Source organism: Belonocnema kinseyi, chromosome 8 (assembly GCF_010883055.1).
Source record: "Belonocnema kinseyi isolate 2016_QV_RU_SX_M_011 chromosome 8, B_treatae_v1, whole genome shotgun sequence".
Taxonomy (NCBI): Eukaryota; Metazoa; Arthropoda; class Insecta; order Hymenoptera; family Cynipidae; genus Belonocnema; species Belonocnema kinseyi.
Window position 1 is genome coordinate 54,907,813 of NC_046664.1, and position 12,276 is coordinate 54,920,088.

Genomic DNA, 12,276 nt, shown 5'->3' on the forward strand with positions numbered 1-12,276 from the left:
AAATTAAAATTCGAAAATTTTTTCTAAAGCCTCCAGGGGACTTCGTTTTCGCACGAAAAAATTTTATGTGCCCTTATTGCATCCGGACCCACATTTTTGGTTGAGAATTCAACTATTTGGTGCAAAATTCACTTTGTTGATGTTGGAAATTAAACTATTTTTGTGCAAATTTGTTTTTTAATTGAAAATTAATTTTTCAACTGAAAATATAAGTAATTTAATTTTTATTTACTAAATAATTTTTTCCAGTTGAAAATATAAATTCATCTCTTTGGTTAACAAATAAAACTATTTCTTTCGAAATCCTTTTTTTTAAGTGAAAAAAGTAAATTTTTTGTTTAAAACTCGTCTTTTTTTGTTGAAAATTAACTTTTCTGTTAAAAATTGGTCCGCGAAAAGTCATGGAATTTTGAAAAATTTTAGAAACTTTTTTATTTTATAGCTGTAAAACTAAAAAAAAGTTAATTATTTTTAAAAATTGTTGCGAAAGATACCTTAACATTATACTTATTTTAGTATTATTTTTGGAAATAATAAAAAATAAAAAGTTCACTTTTTTGTAGTGTATAATTAATTTTTTTAGCTGAAAATGTGACTATTTCATTTTTGCTTGAAAAATTATATTTTTATTTCAAAATTCATCTACTTTTTAACTCGTCTTTTTGGGTAAAAAATTCATCTTTTTGGTTTAAAATTAAACTATTGGCTTCGAATTTTTTTGTGTGGAAAATGTAAATGTTTTGTTGCAAATTCATTATTTTTTCTTTGATTGAAAATTAAGTTTGTCAAATAAAATTCCAAACATTCAAATTTTGCTTACAAAATAATTTTTTTTTAGTTTAAAATTGATTGATTTATTTGCTTCAAAACTCGTCTTTTTTGGTTGTAAATTTAATTATTTTCTCTGAAAATTTAACTATTTCGGGAAAAAAATTTGTTTGATGAAAGTTCACCTTATTTAGTTGAAAATTCATTTATTTTGTTTAAACCTCGTCTTTTTTGTTGAAAATTAACTTTTTTTTGTTAAAAATTAGTCAGAGAAAGGTCAGGGAATTTCGAAAAAATGTAGAAACTTTTTTATTTTATAGCTGTAAAAGTAAAAGAAAATAATGTTAATTATTCTTAAAAATTGTTGCGAAAGATTAACACTGTAGTTATTTTATTATTATTATTGGAAATAATTAAAGAAAGAAAAATGGAAAATAATATTTATTTTATTTAATATTTTTTTGCACAGGAGAACGCAGCATAAACTGGACCACCTTCAAAAAAACGTATGTTCAATTCAGATTTCACGTGAGTCATTCAAAAGACAATTGAACAAAACTACTGCATTTTGTAAGGAACTAGTTACAGAACAAGAAAATCTTTTAAAGGAAAGAGAAAAATTAATAGCACTTTTAAAGGAACGTGAAAAAGAGAACGAAGATATTACCTGTTTAGGAAATAACATCGCTCATCGAATGGGAAATTTACGAAGTCAATTGAAGGTATGATTTCACTATTATATGATTTCGATATTCTCCTTTCTATATTTTAATTTTCCGTTTATTTTCGGTTTGAGGGCGAAAATAATTTGGAATAAAAACTAAAAATATCGAATACCTATTTATTTGTCACATATAAATTACAAAAAAACACCTAAATTCGAACTAAAATTCGATTCTGTGATCTTAAAATAGGAAAATAAGTACTATCGGTTTGTTTTGAAAGTTATATTTATAAATATAATTTTCCTAAGATTCTTGAGAAAATTAAAAAAGATTTTTGAAGATTTTAGTTCTATGAATTCTGAAATATCTTTAAAACTGACTCGAATTTTTTTTTTAAGAGTTTGAAAACTCACTCAAAATTGAAAGAATTGATCTAAAATTTTCTAAGTTTGTAGAAATCTTTTGAAATGTTTTTAATTTTGATGTTAAACTTAAATCTTTCAAAACAACGAATTATTTCAAATTTTCTCAGAAATTTTAAGCTACTTTTTTTTATTCTCTGGAAACCTTTCAAAACAAATTTTAAGCTTCTAAAGATTTTCTTTGAAATCTTTAAAAATGTACGCTTTTTTCTAAATATTTTCAAGTTCAACATTTTTTTCCTTTTAATCTTCTGAACATCTTCAGAATTTAATCCGTTTAGTTTAAATTTTTTAATCTTGACAAATTGAAAATTTTTTCTTTAAAATCTTCTTCCCTGTTTTTCGAAATCTTAGAAAATCATCTTTTAGATTCTTCTTGGACAATTTTCGAAATCTTTTTAAATATTGTCTTAACATGTTTTTTAAATAAATAAGTATTTAAATTTTTTCAAGAAATGTAATGAATTTAATTTTCTTTCTGTTGAAACCTGTCAAAATTCTAAGTTTTTTAAAATCTTTCTCGAATTTTATAATCTTGCAAAATTTTACAATTTTACATTGAATTCTCTTAAACTTTTTTTTTCAAAATATCAGGAAATAATTTAAACTGTTTTGAAATGTTTTTCAATTTTCTCTTAAAATTCATTTTTACAAAATATAAATTCATTTTTAAAATATCCACGAATTTTAAGAAACTTTCTTTTTCAGTCTCTTGGAACCTTTTAAAATTCTTTTTAAAAAATTTCTAAACTTTTTCACGAAATTTGAAAAAAAACTACATTTTGTTTTAAACATGTTTAAAATCTTTTCAAGTTTATCCTTATTTCAAAAACTCCTGAAAATTTCTAAATATCTCTGTAAGTTTCTCGAATTATTTGTCAACTTTTATAATCTTATAAAATTGAAAATTTTTGTTTTAAGATTTTCTACATTCTGTTTCAAAATGATTAGGAAATTATATTAATTTTTTTAAATTAATTTTTTGAAATAAAAAATAATTTGAAATGTTTTCAGGAATCTTCTTAAATTATTGTTAGATATAATTTCAGGGTGGCCGCTAGACCGGGAAACCGGGAAATGACCGGGAATTTTTCGAGATAAATTTGTATAAAAAAATCTGCCCACGTTCGTTTTCAACAGTTTTTAAATAATTAGTTGAATTGTTATGTTTTTCAATTCTGCCATTATTTAGCTTACAATGCGTAATTCAAAATTTTTTTACTTTAAAAATTTTCCATTTAAAATTTTTTATTCTAAGCTTACATTTTTAATTTAAAGAATTTAAAAGTGATTTCTTAATGACTTGATCCAATAAAAAATAAAAACCTTAGTTGTTGAAAATTTTGGACGAAAAACATTTTTATTTAATAAGTAAATAATTGTTTAATTTAGCTGTACTTTGCGTAATAAAAAGTGAACAGAAACGATTTGAGAAAACGATTTTAAACCAGTTCAAAATTTAAGAATTTTCCGATTTTAACGTCAAAACTTAAACGGTTACAATTTGAAAGTCTTAGTCATTAAACAAATGTGAAGCTGTGAGTGAAAGTTTATAAACTATTTTCAACTTAAAAATAACTTCATAATAATATATTGTTAATTAAAGGATTTTATTAAATTTGAAATATTCTTTCAGTCTAAAATATTCAATTTTCAACCCATTCAATTTGGAATTTTTAATAATAAAAAAAGAATAATTATTGAATATTTAGGAATATTTGAATTTTTATTTAATACAAGTAAATTGAAACCAAATATTTAAAAGTAAAGAATCTTCAACTGAATTCTTTGACATAGTAAACCTGGAATCGTTAAAATTTCGAAGAGCCTTTAAACTTTGAACGTTACAGTTTTAATTGTTATATTTGAAAAATGCTTAACTTCTAAGTTAAATTTTTAAATTTTGATGTATAATTTACAAATAAAAATTTGTAGAAAAAATTTGAGTAATTTTAAGGAATATTTAGGAGTATTAAAAAGATTTAAAATTATCATGAAAATTTCAGAAAGTTTTATTAAAATCTTCTAGAATCTTTTTTGAAAATTTTGCTTAAATCTTTGAAATCGTTTTTAAATATTCTCAAAATGAAAATTTTTATTGAAAAATATTTTTTCTAAATGAAAAGTTATTTTTAATTTTCCTAGAAATCTTAAGATAATTATTTAATTCTTTTGAAGCCTTTCACAATTCTTGAAAAAAATCTAAATTTTTTGTTTAAAATCTGCAAAAATCTACGTTTTGTTTTATATTAGGCTATCATTCAAAGTTTTACATTAAGTTAGAATCTTTTTAAAACTTCTGCATATCTCTTAAAATTGCCCCAATTTCGCATACAAATAATAAATGTTCAATTGTTATTTATACATCCAAATTGTAAAGAAATTTTATAACATTTTCAGGATTTTCTGCAAATTGTAGAAAAAAATCAATTCATTTTGACAGATATTTAGAAGTTTTGAAAAAATTTCCAAAATAATTTCAAATTTAAAACAAATTTAAAACAACTTCTAGATTTCTCAAGATTTTAAAATAAAATTTTGAAGTTTTCCAAGGATGTTTAAACTATTTAAAAAGAAAATAATTGAATTTCTAATTTAAGAAGTGTTCAGTTAAAATTTTTTCAATTTTTCAATATTTAATGTTTCTAGCTTAAAATTCCTTAAAATTATATAATTTTGAAAATTTTAAAGTTCATTGATTGATTTTTTTAATTTAGAGCATTGAAAATGATAACGTGGATTTATATATTATTTATATTGAAAAATGTTAGTGCCTTCAATTTGATACGAGTAAATTATTGAGCATATTTGAATACAAAACAATTTTAAAAGTTCAAAATTTAACAGTTCCACTTTGAGTCCTTTTGCTTGCAGTTCAGTTTTTATTACCACAAATGGAAAATTTTTTAGCTTTAGGGTTCCATTTTTTTATTTTCATTGACCGTGAAAAATGTTAGCGACCTTGGAAAAAACCGGGAAATTACCGGGAATTTATTTCGTCGATTAAAACGGCCCCCCTGAATTTAAAAAGGTTAAAAATCATTTGAAGTTTTTCCATGAATCTTAAAAACCTTTTTTTATTCTCTTGAAGCGTTTGAAAATTCTTAAAAAGCTTCTAGTTTTTTTTACAAAATTTTCAAAAATCTACATTTTGTTTTAAACTTGTTTCGTATCTATCCTAACTTCTGAAATTAATTTTTTTTTTTAAATTATTTTCTCATAGAAAAAAAATTGAATTTCGTAAAAATTTACAAAACGAATGCCATTGAGAGTGTTATTCAGGTTATGGGTAAAAATTGAAATTTTATTATTTCGTTCAAAATTTTATTGTTTCGTTAAACATTAATTTTTTTGGTTGAAGATTCAACTGTTCTGGTAAAAACTTCAACAATTTGATTAAAAATTAAAATCTTGGGCTAAACATTCGCCTTTTTAGTTCAAAAATTTATCTCCGGTTAGAAATTTAATATTTTTGATTAAAAATGAAACTCTTTTGTTGAAAATTAATCTGTTTTAGTTGAGGACTCAGCTGTTTTATTGAAAACGTAGATTTTTGTCAGAAATTCCACTATTTTCAATTTATAATCGAAATCTTTTTGGATTGAAAATTCAACTACTTAGTCGAAATTATAAAAAATTTGTTAAAAATGTATTATTTTGGTCGATGATTAATCATTTTCAACCATAAACTTTTTTTATTGAAAATTTAAATATCTTGTTGAAAATTGCCTTTTTGGTTTTAAAATACAACTGTAATAGGAGAAATTCTATCTTTTTTGGATAAAGATTAAACTATTTTGTTGAAAATTTGTCTTTTCTGGTTTTTTTTTATTTATAGTTTTATCATTTTAGTTAAAATTCCATCTCATTGGTTTTCAGATTTAACTATTGTGTTGAAAAATATTTTTCTTGTTCTGAAAATGAATTTTTTTAACTGCAAATTAAACTATTCCATGTTTTGTTGAAATTTTAACCATTACCTAGAATATCCCTCTATTTTATTGAAAATTCATAGATTTTCGTTGAAATGAATCTTTTTTTTTTTATTCAAAAATGAAATCTTTTTTGTTTAAATATCGAATATTTCATTTTTTGTTGAATTTTTTATTTTTTTATTTCGGAATTCAACTGTCTTGTAGTAAATTCGTCTTTTTGGCTTAAAAATAAAATTTGTTTGTAACTTTTTTCTCGCTTGGCTGAAAAACCTTTCTTGTTTGACAATTTAATATCTTAGTTGAAAGTGGAATTACATGGTTAAAAATTCATTATTTTGATTGATAAAGAATCATCTGTCATTTTTTTTTACTTTTGTTTTGAAAATTTATTTTTTTGACTAAAATTTCAACTATTTTATGTTTGATTGAAACCTCTTGTTTTGCGTTATGTATTTATTAATAATTGGATAAAAATATACCGTATTACAGAGTGTGCAAAAAGGTGCAAAACAGCAATTGGACTCGGTCGAAAAGCATATAAAAAATCAAGAACTGGGTGTGGATCAGATGAAATCTGAATACTCACGTGAACTCCAGCGATTGAAGAATCTAGTCAAAGAAAAGGAAGGAATAATCGGAAAGCTGCAGAGAGAAAAAACTACAACTCAGGAAAATTTGGAACTCGTCTTGAAAGCTGCCGCGAGTGATGATAAAAAAGTGAAGGACGCTTTGAAAAATTCTAAGATCTACAATCCCTAAGGGTAATTTTAGTGCAAAAGGACAAATAGAATTAATTTTCTTAGGTATATAATGCTATATAAGGCGCTACAGTTCTCAATTTGATGGTTACATTTGAAGCAAACATATATATTTAAAATGAAAATGATTGAAATCTTAGATTTACTGGTTAAATCAAAGTCTTTCAGGCAAATGAATATTCAGAACTTAAACTATTTAAATTCGTAAAAGATATTCTAAACTCTTGGAATTCTTAAAGTAATTTTTTTTCTTCTGTCCTTATATGACAAAATTATGAAAAAAGTAACAACATTTTTTTTAAAGTAGTTTCTTTTGAACAAATTGACATAATTAAATTTTCTTGACGGAAGGTTGTAGTGCAATCTCTTTTTCAAAATTCTCTAAGATTGCGTAACATTTTTCGAATAAAACGGAAAAGCGAATTTTTTCAAAAAGGCCACTATTTGGTTTCTTTCTGAATTTTTTTTCCTTCAATTTATGGTAATACGAGAAAAAAATATATATATTTTTTTAATTCATTTTATTTCTTAAATGAGTTAAAATTATATCGGATTACTTAATTTTGCCAAAAAATAAAATTCTTGAATGTTGAGCAATACCGAGAATATAATTAGTGAAAAAAACCCGCCGAACATGTTTAGTAAGGAAATACAAATATTCGGAAAGTAAAAGTTAATGAAACAAATCAAGAATCTGAAACTTGAAATTTCCAAAACTTGGAAACCAGAGTTTTCAAACTGACGAAATTTCAACTTCATGAAATTATTAAATTCTTAAAATTATTGCATCCCTGAAATTTCTCATTGACAGAATTTATAATTCCCGAAAATTTTAAATTCCTAGAAAGAAATTCTAGTGAATATTATAATTTTTCGGGGGAATTTGAAACTTCGGCAATTCGGAATTTTTTAATCTACTACTGTTTGAGTATTTCAATTACGTTAATAAACATTTTCGGTGGTTTCAAAATTATTTATTTGTATTTGAAATTTTTGATGATAAATTTCTGAAAATTAGGATAAATTTGGGATAATTTTAAGAAAATCCAGTAAAAAACTTCGTTAATTTCAGTTACAATTGAGGAATTCTCCGAAATATTGAACTACTTTTCTAAAGTTATATATGAATTTAAAAAAAGTAAAAAATAATTCTTTCATCAATTTTTAAATTTAAAATCTAAAATATCTGATATTTCCGAATTTTTTATATGTATATTTTGTAAATTTAAATTATGTGAAAATTTTGAAGCCGTAAAACTGAAAATGTTTAAAAAAACAATTTATATTTTGAAAAATTTGTTTTACATTATAAAAAATTAATTTTTCTGTGAAAAAGGATAATTTTGCGAGGACGAAACTCCCATGGTATGTCCCTTATATTACGATGACAACAAAAATCAGGTAAAAATCGAAGGTGACCTTTTTAAGAGATTTTTTCGTAAAATGTACGCAAGTTTAATAATTTAAAAAACTCAAGTTTTTAAGAAATTTGAAAGAGAGAAGATTGCACTAAAAGCTACAGCAAAGAAAATTTTCATTAAAAAATACGTTTTGGTAAAAAAAGTGTCTTATATTTTGCCCAAGGAAAAAATATATTTTAGCCCTAAACAATTGCGTGACATGATTTATATACTATTTCAAATGATAAAAAAATACGTAAATGGATATTTCGATTTGTTCTTAATACGAATATCAAATCAGAAAAATAATGTCTATTAAATCTATTAGAAAACCCACACTTTTAATTTTGGTTACTCATAATTACATAGATCACAGTGCAAAAGGAACTCAAAAAAGAGAATACTTGTCCTTTTATAATTAATTTTTTTAATGCAATAATTAATTTTTAAATTAATTTTTTATCCGAATTTTTTTCACGACAAAGGGGAAATATTTAACTTTAATTTTTACATGTACAAAATAAAAAACAATCTTTAAAAGAATTTATTGTATTTTCAAATAATATTTAATGATTTTTTTATAACTTCTGACAGTAAAGAATTTTAAAAAATGGATATTGTTACAAGGAAATTATGAAAATTTGACTTTTTTTAAATCTTATAAACTTCCTACTGAATCAATTGTATGACTATTATTTGGTCAAAAAACATTATTTGTCAGTAGAGACTCGTTTTCGAAAAAGTCAAATTTATAAAAAAACTTTGTTTTGTAAATTGAAATTTTTTTTACATTCTCATGTAGAATTCAACTGTTAGATATTAAAGAAAATTTGACTGTTGAAAACTCAAATTTCAATTTTATTTTTTTTTTAAATTTTCTTTAACTTTCAACTGTCGAAAATTCAATTTTCGCTAATTTTCAACATTTGAATTTTCTGCTGTTGACAATTCAATTATTAATTTTCTTCCATTTTTAATAGTTAAAAAATTTAATTTTCTTCGACCTTCAACAATTAAATATTCAATTTTAAAATGTATTCAATTTAAACCAGTTGAATCTTTAAATATTGCAAATGGAAGAAAATTTAATTTGAATCTATTAAAAATACAACTGTTGGAAATTAAAGAAAATTTATAATTGAATTGTGAAATTCAATTTTTTAAATTTGAAACTGTTAAATTGTCAAATTTTTTAAATAGAAGACAATTTATTTTTGTCCCATTTTCAACAGTTGAATATTCAGTTTTCTTCAATTTTCATATACTGAAAATGCAATTATCAATTTTCTTCAATTTTCAACATCGAATAATTCATTTTTCATTTATTTTATTTTTTTACTCCTTTTTTTTTGCAACAGTTAAAAAGTACATTTTCTCGAATTTTCAACAGGTTAATATTCAATATTCAGTTTTCTTAAATTTTTGAATTTTCATCTGCTGAAAATTCAATTATCAATTTTTGACAGTTAAAAAAGCAATTTTCAATTTTCTTAAACTTTAACAGTTTAATATTCAATGTGCAATAGTTAAATTTAAAACAGTTGAATCGTCAAATCTTGAAAAGTGAAGAAAATGGAATTTAACTGTTGAAGAAAATTTAATTTTCTTCCATTTTCAACAGTTGAATATTCCATTTTCTTCACTTTTCATATGTTTCAAATTCAATTATTAATTTTCTTCGATTTTCAACATCTAATAATTTAATTTCTCATTTTTTTAAATATTTTTAACTCTCAATATTTGAATTTTCATCTGTTGAAAATTCAATTATGAATCTTTAACAGGTAAAAAAGATATTTTTAATTTTCTTCAACCATAAGAGTTCAATATTCAATTTACAGTCATTGCATTTTCAATTTAGTTAAATTTAAAAAAGTTGAATTCTCAAATCTTAAAATGTAAGAAAATGGAATTTTTATTGTTGAAAATTGAAGTAAATTGATAATTAAATTTTTAACACTTAAAAATTACAATTTTTTCAAATTTCCAAGAGTTAAATATTCAATATTCGCATTTGACTTTTCATCTGTTGAAAATTCAATGATCAATTTTCCTCAATTTCAACATCGAATAATTCAATTTTCATTGATTTTATTTTTTACTCTATTTCTTTTGCAACAGTTAAAAAGTAAATTTTCTCGAATTTTCAACAGGTTAATATTCAATATTATGTTTTCTTAAATTTTAAATTTTTGAATTTTCATCTGTTGAAAATTCAATTATCAATTTTTAACATTTAAAAAAGCAATTTTCAATTTTCTTAAATTTTAACAGTTTAATATTCAATTTGCAATAGTTGAATTAAAAATAGTTGAATCCTTAAATCTTGATTATGGAAGAAAATGGAATTTTAACTGTTGAAACTTGAAAGAAATTTATAATTAAATTTTTAACATTCAAAAATTACAATTTCGCTTATTTCTAGCTGTTAAATATTTAATCTTCACATTTAAACTTTCATCTGTTGAAAATTCAATTGTCAATTTTTTTTTAATTTTCAGCAAATGAAAATTTAATTTTCTTCGACCTTCAACAGTAAAATATTCAATTTTAAGTTGTGTTCAATTTAAACCAATTGAATTTTTCCAATTATTGAAAATGAAAGAAATAAAATTTTAATCTTAAAAACTGAACTATTGAAATTTAAAGAAAATTTATAATTGAATTTGAAACTATTGAATTGTCAAATGTTTAAAATAGAAGCAAATTTAATTTTGTCCCATTTTCAACAGTTGAAAATTCAATTTTCTTCACTTTTCATATGTTTAAAATTCAACTATTAATTTTCTTCGATTTTCAACATCTAATAATTTCATTTTCATTTTTTAAAATATTTGTAACTCTCAATATTTGAATTTTCATCTGTTGAAAATTCAATTATGAATCTTTAACAGGTAAAAAAGAAATTTTCAATTTTCTTCAACCATAAGAGTTCAATATTCAATTTACAGTCATTGCATTTTCAATTTAGTTAAATTTAAAAAAGTTGAATTCTCAAATCTTAAAATGGAAGAAAATGGAATTTTTTACTGTTGAAAATTGAAGTAAATTGATAATTAAATTTTTAACACTTAAAAATTACAATTTTCTTAAATTTCCAAGAGTTAAATATTCAATATTCGCATTTGACTTTTCATCTGTTCAAAATTCAATTATCAATTTTTTGAAATTTTCAGTCATCCAAAATTTAATTTTCTTCGACCTTCAACAGTTTATTATTCAATTTTAAGTTGTATTCAATTAAAAACAGTTGAATTTTCAAATACTGACAATGGAAGTAAATTAAAAATTTAGCTTTAATCCTTTAAAAATTCAACTGTTGAAAATTTATAGTTGAATTATGAAATTCAATTTTTTGAATTTGAAACTATTGAATTGTCAAATATGTTATCAATACATTTTTTTTCTATTAATAATTCTCTTCCATCTGCAACAGTTGAAAATTAAATTTTCTCCAATTTTCAACCGTTGATTATTCAATTTTCTTCAATTTTCAATATTTGAATTTTCATCTGCTGAAAATTCAAATATCAGTCTTATTCAGTTTTCAGCTGTTAATTATTAAATTTTTCACGATTGAACATTGTTTTTACTTCAATTTAAAACAGTTCAATTTTCAAATGTTGAAAACGGAAGAGAATTTAAAATTGAATTTTCGGCTGTTGAAAATTGAAGAAAGTTCATAATTGGATTTTCAACCGTTGGAAATTAAATTGTTTCTAATAAAATAAAATATAATAAATAAACATTTTATTAAAGTTGAGTCTTTTGAAAATGGATCGCCATTGTCAAATAATATTTATAAAACCTTTTAAAAAATCTATTTCTCATCATGTCCTTATTGGGTCGTTGGAAATTTATTAACGCAATCTGAAAGTGCGATAGCTAAATTTATTTAATGAAAAATGTGTATATATTTAAAACTGTTCTCAGAATATTTTCTCATTTAAAAAGTTCCACAGTTCATCTCTAGTTTGAAAAGTGAAATTTTGATTTAGATTTGCATGAAATTTACTTAGTTATAAATTAGATATTTACGTTTGTCAAGTAAATATGTAATTTATAGTTATTCTAATTTGTTGTTGCATAATTATAATTATATATCCTATTTAAAAAATAAATAAATATTAATACAGTCAATTGTAATAATCAAATAAATAAATTTGGCGGTATTTTTATTTATCCAGGAGAACTTACAGTTCAGTGTTATAATACACGATAAAATAAATTTATAATAAAATATAAAGTCTCTAGTAAATTGCAAGAAAATGCAAAGTATAATTTTGCAATTCAAACTCAAGGCTACTTTCCAGTCCGAAATTTCCTCC

At 22.4% G+C, this 12,276-nt stretch overlaps 1 protein-coding gene across 1 annotated transcript in view; it reads left to right on the top strand.

Annotated features, from left to right (window-relative positions):
* The window catches only part of LOC117178172 (protein Cep89 homolog), a 27,229-nt gene extending 20,415 nt beyond the window's left edge, over positions 1–6,814 (top strand). The window contains exons 5-6 of the mRNA XM_033369460.1: positions 1,238–1,490; positions 6,280–6,814. Of these exons, the coding sequence (XP_033225351.1) occupies positions 1,238–1,490; positions 6,280–6,549 (523 nt within the window). The 3' untranslated portion in view covers positions 6,550–6,814. The remainder of the gene's footprint in view (positions 1–1,237; positions 1,491–6,279) is intronic.
* The last annotated feature ends 5,462 nt before the right edge of the window (positions 6,815–12,276 follow it).